General features: G+C 45.6%; 1 protein-coding gene across 1 annotated transcript in view; it reads left to right on the forward strand.

Moving 5' to 3' along the window:
• The window catches only part of LOC138662807 (zinc finger protein 391-like), a 34,515-nt gene extending 24,438 nt beyond the window's left edge, over positions 1-10,077 (forward strand). Inside the window, exon 4 of the mRNA XM_069748765.1 lies at positions 8,745-10,077. Within this exon, the coding sequence (XP_069604866.1) occupies positions 8,745-9,877 (1,133 nt within the window). The 3' untranslated portion in view covers positions 9,878-10,077. The remainder of the gene's footprint in view (positions 1-8,744) is intronic.
• The last annotated feature ends 2,966 nt before the right edge of the window (positions 10,078-13,043 follow it).

Below are 13,043 nucleotides of genomic sequence, written 5' to 3' on the forward strand. Positions count from 1 at the left end.
CAGCTCCGGGACGGTATAACGGTATCAGTGAACACATTTTATAAGTGTTAAGTTCTGCGTGTGCAAAGAGCTAAAAAAAAAGAGCTACCTTTTCCTTGTGCAGCATTACTGCTGCACAAGATGGCTCTTTCAGTAACAAACGACGGGGGGGGGGGGGGACAGGTTCCCTTACATTTAGGTTGTTGTGCCAGCGTGGTGGTCGCAGGACACATTGCCGGCTACACAGCTGGGGATCAGCTGACGTTACTGAAACCCAATAACACTGGGTCGTATGTTTTTACTGTGCAGCCTGCACTTCTGAGCCGCAACTGGCGGTGTTGGAGCCCAGGAATAGCAGTTCAGGTGGTAGAAAGATGAACACAGCAGGAGACCTGGATGACACCCAATTACTTAATCAGGCAGAGGAGTGGCAAATTCCTGCGAGATCCAGGCCTGGTTCATTTTCAGGAAAGTAAGCCGGTCAACGTTATCGGAGGATAGTCGCATGCGACGGTCTGTTAGTACACCACCTGCGGCACTAAAGACACGTTCCGATAAGACACTAGCCGCAGGGCAAGCCAGCACCTCCAATGCATACTGGCTTAGCTCTGGCCATGTATCCAGCTTAGAGACCCAAAACTTGAACGGGGAAGAGCCGTCTGGGAGTACAGTAAGAGGGCAAGCCATGTAGTCTGTCACCATCTGACGGAACCGTTGCCTCCTGCTGACTGGAGCCGCCGGTGATGGTGTAGACATTTGGGGCGGGCACACAAAAGTGTGCCAGAGTTGTGCCATACTGGGCTTGCCTTGGGCAGAGGCACTGCTTCTGCTCCCTCTTTGGGCAGAGCCTCCCCCACTGCCTCGACGCACTGAGCTGCTTTGTAAAGCACTAGCAGCACTCCTCTCAGTTGGACAGGAGAAGATGATGGAATTCACCAGTGTGTCGTGGTACTCCCGCAATTTACGCTCCCGGGTCAACGCAGGGATGAGGTTTTGGACGTTGTCCCGGTAGCGAGGATCGAGGAGGGTGAACACCCAATAATCAGGCATGTTGAGAATGTGGTCGATGCGGCGGTCGTTTCTCAGGCACTGCAGCATGAAATCCACCATGTGCTGCAGAGTGCCAACTGGCCCAGAAACGCTGTCCCCTGCTTGAGACATGATCTCTGCCCGCTCGTCATCACCCCACCCTCGCTGTACACACTGACCACTGGACAATTGTGTCGCTCCCTCCTCTGGACGGAGCTCTTCCTCCTCCATTGACTCCTCCTCATCCTCCTCACAAATTGGCCCCTGTGTACCCCTTTGTGAGGAACCACGTGGCGCTGACTCTCCAGAAGCTGATGGAAAAGGTGACTCCTCATCCTCCACCTCTTCCACCACATCATCCCTTAACCCTTGCAAAGTTTGCTGAAGCAGGCAGATAAGGGGGACAGTCATGCTGACTAGTGCATCATCTGCACTTGCCATCCGCGTGGAATAATCAAAAGGACGCAAAACCTGGCAGACGTCCTTCATAGTGGCCCACTCTGTGGTTGTGAAGTCTGATCGGCGCTGACTGCGACTTCTTTGCGCCTGATGCAGCTGGTACTCCATAACTGCTTGCTGCTGCTCACACAACCGCTCCAACATATGTAACGTGGAATTCCACCGGGTAGGTAGGTCACATATGATGCGGTGTTCCGGAAGGCGGAATCGGCGCTGCAGAGCAGCAATGCGGGATCTGGCCAAGCTGGAACGCCGCAAGTGAGCACACTCTAGGCGGACCTTGTGCAGCAGGGCATCAAGATCCGGATAGTCCCTCAGAAAACTCTGCACAACCAAATTGAGCACATGTGCCAGACATGGGATGTGAGTGAGGTTGCCAAGGGCCAAAGCTGCCACCAGATTTCGGCCATTGTCACACACTACCATGCCTGGCTGGAGATTCGCTGGCAGTAACCACACATCGCTCTCCTGCTTTATGGCATTCCAGAGCTCCTGCGCTGTGTGGCTTCGATGCCCCAATGAAACTAGTTTCAAGACGGCCTGCTGACGTTTGGCCACGGCTGTGCTCATGTCGGTCATAGGTAAACGTTCACGGGTCCATGTGGGGGTGGACTGTGACGGATCCTGCAGAGAGGAATCAGAGGAACTGGTGTAAGAGGAGGAGTCGATGCGTACAGACTGGATTCCTGCAATCCTTGGAGTGGGCAGGACACGTCCTGCGCCACTCGCACGATCTGTACCTGGCTCAACAACATTAACCCAATGGGCAGTGAGGGAAACATATCGCCCCTGTCCATGGTGACTGGTCCACGCATCGGTGGTGAGGTGGACCTTGCTACTGACGGCGTTCAGTAGCGCATGTTTTATGTTTGCCTCAACATGCCTGTGCAGGGCAGGGACAGCCTGCCTGCTGAAGTAAAAGCGGCTGGGCACCTTGTACTGTGGGACTGCCAATGCCATCAAGTCACGGAAGCTGTCAGTCTCCACCAGCCTGAACGAGAGCATTTCCAGGGACAACAGTTTGGCAATGCCTGCATTCAGAGCCTGTGCTCGGGGGTGGTTGGCCGAGAATGCCCGCCTTTTCTCCCATGCCTGTACTACCGATGGCTGTAGAGTAGACTGGGAGTGTGAGGATGACTGGGAAGGTGGTGCTGTGGGTGGAATTACACAAGGTCTCTGGGAGGAAGCCAAACCAGCTGTGCGTGAGCTGGAGGAAGAGGCAACACGAGCTGAAGAGGTGATAGCTGCCGCTGTTGGTTGGCCTACATCTTCAGTGTGTTTCTGTAACTCCACCGCGTGCCTGGTCCGCACATGTTTCCACATATTTGTGGTATTGAGGTTGCTGACATTTTTCCCTCTTTTTACTTTATGATGACACAGCTTGCATTTGACAAAACAAATGTCATCTGCAACTGTGTCAAAAAAGGACCAGGCACTGCAAGTCTTGGGAGCGCCCTTTTTGGCTTTGGAAAGAGACAGGCTCCTAACGGGTGCCAAAGTGGAGGCTACAGGCTCCGCAGTCTTCCCCCTCCCTCTCCCTCTTTGGCCCGTAAGAGGAAGCTCTTCCTCTGAGCTGCTCCCACCACCTTCCTGTTCCTCACGCCACGATGGGTCAAGGACCTCATCATCTCCACTACCCTCTGCCACCAACTGCTCCTCCTGGGTAGTCTCAGCAGCACAGTACGCACGAGAAAGCAGCACCTGAGTTTCATCATCAGATGCGTACTGCGCTGTGGTCACCGGAGGCACTGGCCCACCTGCCTCTTCAGAGTCAGAGAGAAAAAGGTGTTGGGCATCACTGCACACTGCCTCTTCTTCCATTTCTCCAATGCTGCTTGGCTGGCCCCCTGTTTCCAAGCCAAGAGATTCAGAGAACAGAAGTAGAGACGGCTCCTGTCCTGGGCTCTCTGACTGCCTGGCCAATTTGGCAGGTGGTGAAGAGACAGATGGCTGCTCTCCAGTGCTCTGTGCCTGAGAGGATGTGGCACTAACTGAAGTCGATGCCGAGGCGTTAGCTGCCATCCACCCGACAACGGCTTCAATTTGGTCTTCACGCAGCAGCGGTGCACGGCGCTCTCCGACAAAGCTGCGCATGAAGGACTGTTCCCTGCTGAAACTGAGTGACGACGAGTCACCGGCGCCCGCAGCAGGCACAGAATCACCACGTCCTCTCCCTGCTCCTCTCCCTGCTCCGCGCCCACGCCCACGTGCCTTACTCCCTGCCCTCTTCATCTTGGTTGACAGATAAAGATAAGCAGAAAAGTACTAAGGCCTTAGTGTGCTTATTCCTGTAATGCTCCTCCTAACAGGTGTAAGAAACACTAATGTTGTAAATTGTGGACTAAACTTTATTATTTTTCAAATGTGGCCTACACAAGTGTTAAGTTGTGTTTGGTGAACTTAACTTTTTTTTTGGTGCAGATCGGGCTACAGAGCTAGTTTAAATCACACGGAGACCGTGCAGACAGCCGTAAACGGCGCTGCAAGGCCAAAAAACCCTCCTCTAGGTTATCCTATATAGTGTTTTTCCACTATTTAGCTGGATACAAGTGGAAAGACACTAATAGGAATTTTTTTTTTTCAAATTTTAAACTGGCTGCACTATTTGAAAAAAAGGAAATTGTTTTTCAAGGTATGAGGCAGTAACGCACCCTGAGCTGAATCCAACCGGCTATGGCTGCACACAGACTACAGGGCGAGCTGCGCTCACACAGAGACTGTGCAGACAGCCGTAAACGGCGCTGCAAGGCCCCAAAAAAACCCTCTAGGTTATCCTATGTAGTGTTTTTCCACAATTGAGCTGGAGACTGGTGGAAAGACACTAATAGGAATTTTTTTTTTTTCAAATTTTAAACAGGCTGCACTATTTCAAAAAAAGGAAAATTTTTCTCAAGGTATGAGCCAGTAACGAACCCTGAGCTGAATCCAACCGGCTATGGCTGCACACAGACTACAGGGCGAGCTGGGCTCACACGGAGACCGTGCAGACAGCCGTAAACGGCGCTGCAAGGCCAAAAAACCCTCCTCTAGGTTATCCTATATAGTGTTTTTCCACTATTTAGCTGGATACGAGTGGAAAGACACTAATAGGAATTTTTTTTTTCAAATTTTAAACTGGCTGCACTATTTGAAAAAAAGGAAAATTTTTCTCAAGGTATGAGCCAGTAACGAACCCTGAGCTGAATCCAACCGGCTATGGCTGCACACAGACTACAGGGCGAGCTGGGCTCACACGGAGACCGGGCAGACAGCCGTAAACGGCGCTGCAAGGCCCAAAAACCCCCCTCTAGGTTATCTTATGTAGTGTTTTTCCACAATAGAGCTGGAGACTGGTGGAAAAACACTAATAGGAAATTTGAGAAAAAATGTGCAGCAGGCTGCACTAAGAGCAAAAAAGAACAACTGTGTGAGGCAGTGTGAACCCCCCCTGAGCTGAATACAACCGGGTATATGGCTGCACACAGACTACAGAGTGAGCTGCACACACACACACACACAGAGACCTTGCAGAACGCTGTTAAAACAGCGCTGCAAGGCAAGAGCAAGGTGAACAGTGAAGAACACACAGCGTTTTGCTAAATTAGCCTTTGGAAAGGAAAATAAAGCAATTAGCAAGCTCAACTGGCCCTCAGTTAGAACACAGCGTCCTGTCCCTAACTGAAATCACAGCAGAGTGAGCGCAAAATGGCGGCAGCGCTTTTTTATAGTGCAGAGTGACATCATTTCAGCAGCCAATCCCAGCCTTGCCAGTACTTACATGCCCACCATGCTAAACAGGATGTGCCCACACTTTTATTCATTCCTCATTGGCTGCTGCGTTCAATTTGAATTCTGGGAACTTCCGATTCCGGTATCCGATACGCGGGAAGTATCGGAATTCAGTATCGGAATTCCGATACCGCAAATATCGGCCGATACCCGATACTTGCGGTATCGGAATGCTCAACACTAGTAATCAGTATAACGGCACCGACCTGACAGTGTCTGTAGTTACTGAGCACAATCCTGCTGACAGGTTCCCTTTAAGACATCTCCGCTCTGCACTATTATACACGTTCTCTTTAAATGTGTAATATTTCTTCTTGAAACTCATCTGACAGAAAATATTGGAGCTTCCGATAGTTTAGATTGTGAAGTCACAGAGCCCCGTGCTCTAATTACCCCAGAGAGGTTTCACCACTAGCTGCTCATTTATTACTGACTAGATGGTGGCCCGATTCTAACACATCGGGTATTCTAGAATATGTATGTAGTTTATTTATGAAGATTTCAGAATAGTGCACAGGATTCGTCTGGCCGGGCGCGACCAATTAGCGAAGCGTGGTTGAAATCCCGCTCGAATTTGTGGCCGGACTGCGTCTGTTGCTGATTGTTCGCTGCCGGCCGGGGCCGACCAATTAGTGAAGCCAGTGCCAGCTCCAGGTTTTTGAGGGCCCTGGGCGAAAGAGTCTGACAGCCCACGTAGCATATAACACAGCCCACGTAGTATACAGCACAGCCCACGTAGTATATAGCACAGCCATGTAGTATATAGCACAGACACATAGTATATAGCACAGCCACGTAGTATATAATAGCACAGCCCACGCAGAATATACCGCCCCAATGTTGCTGATTGGTCGCGGGCGGCCGGGCGTGACCAATCAGCGAAGCATGGTTCAAATCGCTGATTAGTCGTGCCCAGCCGGCCGCGACCAATCAGCGATGCGGGAGACCCTCTGTTCCCAGTAATGCCTTTGCGGCAATAACCCGCTATGATGTAGCGGTCTCGCGATCTGGGGTCATTGCCGCAATGCATTCTTGGGACCGGAGCAACGCAAGGAGCGAGAAAGGCTGCCGTGGACGCCGGAAGGTGAGAATATAATGTTGTATTTTTTTATTATTATTTTAGCAATATATGTTTTTACTATTGATGCTGCATATGCAGCATCAATAGTAAAAAGTTGGTCACACTTACAGGGGTAATGGCAGCTGACTGGAGGGGATTAGGGAGGGGCCAATTCTCAGCCAGACTGTGCCTGTCTCTGATTGGTCGCGCTCAGCCAGCCACGATCAATCAGTAACACGCTATTTCCGTGACAGACAAACAGACGGTGCACTTGGCCCAAGTAAAGATGGTGACTACACAGGTGTGGCACACCAGTGCAAATAAATAATCTGCAGCAGTGTTCACACAGAGTATGCACAGCAACTGGATCATAACCTATTAGTAACACCCTGTGGCGGGCTGCCCAGTGCTAACTGTAATGCGTCCTGTGTGAACAGAGGCCACAACTTACAAAACCACAGGGCATTACTAATAGGCCATGATCCAGTTACTGTGCATACTCTGTGCGAACACTGCTGCAGATTATTTATTTGCACTGGTGTGCCAAGCGGCCAATCCCTGATTGTAGGCTGGCTGTCTCATTTTCTATTACCGCACTTGTGCAGTCGCCATCTTTACTTGGGCCCGCTGCACCATGATTTGAGGCCTAGACAGGTAAGCACCTTTGTCTGTTTTTCTGTGGTGTTTTTTCTAGAATAGTGGAGGTTTCTTCCTCCCTTTTTTTTCCTCCTGTTGTGGTTTATGCTTTGAGCTTTAATAGGGTGTGGTACTTTCCAATTGGCTGAAGTAGGGAGCAGATTACTCCAGCTGGACAGCAGGAACAGATCCCAGATGAGATTGGACGCACCATATGCAGAAGCCCTAATATGTCTAAATGATGGAAAACCAGAATAGTCGAAATCCCCATAAAGTCATTCCATTTTATAAATTAATTCACTCAGGGTTATAATGTATATGAGTGACTATTTTGACTCCACTTTTCAGAAATTAACACGCAGTGGATGTTGGAGAGTGAAAATTACACACTTGCCATTTTATTACCCAGCACATAATGCCCAGATTGTGCTCCAGGAGACAAACACCGTTAATTAAGTGGATTCTTCTCACTATAGTATTGTAAGATACAGGGATCCTAAATGTTGTTTGAGCACACTGCAAGACTCAGAAGTGAGAGCGGATTTTGCTGGACTGGTTTATAGAAACTTTGTTGCTTTTCAACAGCCTTTGAGCCACTAATAGTGTGGAAACCTCTGTTTTTTCCATTGACAGATGATGGACCTGAGTGGGGACTTGTTTTTGTGAGATGAGAATTGATATTATTTTCGCCTACATAGCAACAAGCAAGGAAAGTATATGCACACAAAACAGGGATCACTAAAAAATAAACAATTCTTTATTATAGAACACATACAATTTTAAAACACTTAAAATAGTCCACAACATGGACTGAAAAAAAACAAGATCCATAATAAAGAGTATAATACTCGTGGACCCGTTATCCTAATAAATTACAGTTAGAGTATCAAGCAATATCCCTGAAATAAAGGGCATCAATGCGTAACACTTATCAACCAGAGGAATATGCCCCATTTACCATATATAGATGCTGTCCGCACAATAGCTGCACCATGCCACAGCGAGAGCAAAGGAATCTATACAATGTCAGCACCAAAATGTGCATAATCACAGTGGCATGGTAAAATAAACATGGGAACATAATAAAGAAAACACAAGGAAATAGAAATGTGATACAAGTCCTACAGTCTCCCCTGTGTACAAATAATTCGGCTAAACTCGTCCATGGACCCACGCGTATCAACACCTGAAGTGTCTATGCACACTTTGGTGCTGACAGCATCTATATATGGTAAATGGGGCATATTCCTCTGGTTGATAAGTGTTACACATTGATGCCCTTTATTCCAGGGATATTGCTTGATACGCGGACTGTTATTTATTAGGCTAACGGGTTCTCGAGTATTATACTCCTTATTTTGGATCTTGATTTTTTCAGTCCATGTTGTGGACTATTTTAATTGTTTTTAAATTGTATGTGTTCTCTAATAAAGAATTGTTTATTTTTTAGTGATCCCTGTTTTGTGTGCATACACTTTCCTTGCTTGTTGCTATGTTTACTATTGATATGCATTAGGTGATCCCAATTTATTTTGAGGTGGTGCCTGCTCATACATATTTACTTTATTTTCGCCTACATAACATTGATTGGTTTCTTTTTATTCGATATTTGGGAGGCAGAATGAACAAACAGTTGAACACCACACACTACTGGTTCATCCAACAAGGTTTTCTATTAGACTGTGAACAGTCATTGTCTTGGTAAATAATTAGTTTTTTTTACATAACGTTCCATTTTTATGAACAGTTTAAGTAGAAATGTTCAATAATATAAAACTCAAACAATTTTTTTAACAAAATATCCTTATCTTAGCAGATGACTGTACAAGGAGATCAGAGGGACAGTTGACATCTTCAATTTTTAAATCTGATGATCTTGAGATCCTACAAGATACAACTGAAGTGATTGCTGTTACTCCAGATATACCATCATGCATTCACAGCAAAGATCTATCATATGATCCTATGAAACAGGTCCCATCTTCTGATTCATTACCGACTACTAAAGAAAATCAAAGTCACAAAAGAGGCATTAAAAAACAAACTGCTCCTAAAGCAAAAAAGTCATTTTCATGTTCAGAATGTGGGAAATGTTTTAAGCATAAATGTCATCTTGTTATTCACCAAAGAACCCACACAGGGGAGAAGCCTTTTTCCTGTTCAGAATGTGGGAAATATTTTAATCAGAAATCGGTTCTTGATATCCACCAGAGAGCTCAAACAGGGGAGAAGCCTTTTTCCTGTTCAGAATGTGGGAAATGTTTTAATCAGAAATCAGTTCTTGATATCCACCAGAGAAATAACACAGGGGAGAAGCCTTTTTCCTGTTCAGAATGTGGGAAATGTTTTAATCATAAATCAGCTCTTGATATCCACCAGAGCACTCACACAGGGGAGACACCTTTTTCCTGTTCAGAATGTGGGAAATGTTTTATATGGAAATCGTGTCTTGATAGCCACCAGAGGGCTCACACAGGGGAGAAGCCTTTTTCCTGTTCAGAATGTGGGAAATGTTTTATATGGAAAACGTCTCTTGATATCCACCAGAGGGCTCACACAGGGGAGAACTTGAGAAGCCTTTTTCATGTTCAGAATGTGGGAAATGTTTTAATCAGAAATCGGCTCTTAATATCCACCTGGGAGCTCACACAGGGGAGAAGCCTTTCTCCTGTTCAGAATGTGGGAAATGTTTTAACCGGAAAGCGAATCTTGATAGCCACCAGAGAACCCACACAGGGGAGAAGCCTTTTTCATGTTCAGAATGTGGGAAATGTTTTACACAGAAATCGGTTCTTAATATCCACCAGAGAGCTCACACAGGGGAGAAGCCTTTCTCCTGTTCAGAATGTGGGAAATGTTTTAACGGGAAAGCGAATCTTGATAGCCACCAGAGAACCCACACAGGGGAGAAGCTTTTTCATGTTCAGAATGTGGGAAATGTTTTAATTGGAAATCGGCTCTTAATATCCACCTGAGAGCTTACACAGGGGAGAAGCCTTTCTCCTGTTCAGAATGTGGAAAATGTTTTAGCCGGAAAGCGAATCTTGATAGCCACCAGAGAACTCACACAGGACAGAAGCCTTTTTCATTTTCTTAATGTGGGAAATATTTTATTTGGAAATCAACTGTTAATAAACATCACAGATGTCACATAGGGAAGATGCCTTTTTTATATTCAGAATGTTGATATTGTTTTAACCAAAATTGGATCTTATAAACGAGATACCAATTCACCGCGCTATGCTGAGATAATAGAGAGAGAAAAAAAATACTCACTCTGTGATTGTGTTAATATGGAGCATATATCAGGAAACTCATAAGAATTAAATCTTTCTGGTGGTCACTACCAATAAAAAATAGTATAGATCATATATGGAAATGGATAGAGTTACCAGTATTGCTGCTGGCTAAAAAATGTTCAGTACTTACTACTTGGTGCGAATGTCCATGAGAGACTTCTTGAACCTGGTACTGGGTTCTAGCGTCAAGGGGTTCTGCTAGTAGTGTGCTTTAATTGTGCATATTTAGTACTTCAGGGAATAACAATATGTTATATGATTAATGGCACCATTAATTAAAGCAGGATGGCACCATTGAAGCTCTAAAAAACTATAGGGAGAAAAATACTTTATCTAAAAAACTAATTAAAGCTGCCAAAAAGGAAACAGAGAAGCACATTGCTAAGGAGAGTAAAACTAATCCCAAACTGTTCTTCAACTATATCAATAGTAAAAGAATAAAAACTGAAAATGTAGGCCCCTTAAAAAATAGTGAGGAAAGAATGGTTGTAGATGACGAGGAAAAAGCTAATATATTAAACACCTTCTTCTCCACGGTATTCACGGTGGAAAATGAAATGCTAGGTGAAATCCCAAGAAACAATGAAAACCCTATATTAAGGGTCACCAATCTAACCCAAGAAGAGGTGCGAAACCGGCTAAATAAGATTAAAATAGATAAATCTCCGGGTCCGGATGGCATACACCCACGAGTACTAAGAGAACTAAGTAATGTAATAGATAAACCATTATTTCTTATTTTTAGTGACTCTATAGCGACAGGGTCTGTTCCGCAGGACTGGCGCATAGCAAATGTGGTGCCAATATTCAAAAAGGGCTCTAAAAGTGAACCTGGAAATTATAGGCCAGTAAGTCTAACCTCTATTGTTGGTAAAATATTTGAAGGGTTTCTGAGGGATGTTATTCTGGATTATCTCAATGAGAATAACTGTTTAACTCCATATCAGCATGGGTTTATGAGAAATCGCTCCTGTCAAACCAATCTAATCAGTTTTTATGAAGAGGTAAGCTATAGACTGGACCACGGTGAGTCATTGGACGTGGTATATCTCGATTTTTCCAAAGCGTTTGATACCGTGCCGCACAAGAGGTTGGTACACAAAATGAGAATGCTTGGTCTGGGGGAAAATGTGTGTAAATGGGTTAGTAACTGGCTTAGTGATAGAAAGCAGAGGGTGGTTATAAATGGTATAGTCTCTAACTGGGTCGCTGTGACCAGTGGGGTACCGCAGGGGTCAGTATTGGGACCTGTTCTCTTCAACATATTCATTAATGATCTGGTAGAAGGTTTACACAGTAAAATATTGATATTTGCAGATGATACAAAACTATGTAAAGCAGTTAATACAAGAGAAGATAGTATTCTGCTACAGATGGATCTGGATAAGTTGGAAACTTGGGCTGAAAGGTGGCAGATGAGGTTTAACAATGATAAATGTAAGGTTATACACATGGGAAGAGGGAATCAATATCACCATTACACACTGAACGGGAAACCACTGGGTAAATCTGACAGGGAGAAGGACTTGGGGATCCTAGTTAATGATAAACTTACCTGGAGCAGCCAGTGCCAGGCAGCAGCTGCCAAGGCAAACAGGATTATGGGGTGCATTAAAAGAGGTCTGGATACACATGATGAGAGCATTATACTGCCTCTGTACAAATCCCTAGTTAGACCGCACATGGAGTACTGTGTCCAGTTTTGGGCACCGGTGCTCAGGAAGGATATAATGGAACTAGAGAGAGTACAAAGGAGGGCAACAAAATTAATAAAGGGGATGGGAGAACTACAATACCCAGATAGATTAGCGAAATTAGGATTATTTAGTCTAGAAAAAAGACGACTGAGGGGCGATCTAATAACCATGTATAAGTATATAAGGGGACAATACAAATATCTCGCTGAGGATCTGTTTATACCAAGGAAGGTGACGGGCACAAGGGGGCATTCTTTGCGTCTGGAGGAGAGAAGGTTTTTCCACCAACATAGAAGAGGATTCTTTACTGTTAGGGCAGTGAGAATCTGGAATTGCTTGCCTGAGGAGGTGGTGATGGCGAACTCAGTCGAGGGGTTCAAGAGAGGCCTGGATGTCTTCCTGGAGCAGAACAATATTGTATCATACAATTATTAGGTTCTGCAGAAGGACGTAGATCTGGGTATTTATTATGATGGAATATAGGCTGAACTGGATGGACAAATGTCTTTTTTCGGCCTTACTAACTATGTTACTATGTTACTATGTTACTATGTAATGGATGTGTTCCCTATACCTAAATACGAGCCTCTGAGTATTTGAGACTTACTGCGATATAGGCAGAGGCAGCAATTGACACTTGAAGGTGAAGGCAGTCCAACCAGTGAGATACTGATAGAAAGCACTAGGTAAATGAGAGCGTTAATTAGAGGAAATTGCTCGTGCAACTGAGTGCTTGAATAACCTGTGCTTATATGTGTAAGATTAGTATGAGCCCATAAGACCTTACTGCGATATAAGATACGGGCAGAGGCAGCGTGTAATAATTGTAGGTGATGACAGCCCAACTAGTGGAAACACTGATAGCAAGCACTAAATAAATTATATAGGATAGCGGAGATTAGAGAAATACTCGCATAGAGTTAAATGCGTAGGATTGAGTCTATCGCGCACCCGTCCTGCTTCTACGTGACGTCACAGAAGTTTTTTTCCACGTCGCAACCCTTAGCGCTGCTTGCGGCCGGAGCACGCAAGGAGTCGGTGTGTCCTCAGGCCACACTGTCACTGCTAACAAGCACCACCACGCTTAGCAGCAGCACCCAGCCGCCACCCGCAAGG

Source organism: Ranitomeya imitator, chromosome 2, assembly GCF_032444005.1.
Source record: "Ranitomeya imitator isolate aRanImi1 chromosome 2, aRanImi1.pri, whole genome shotgun sequence".
NCBI lineage: Eukaryota > Metazoa > Chordata > Amphibia > Anura > Dendrobatidae > Ranitomeya > Ranitomeya imitator.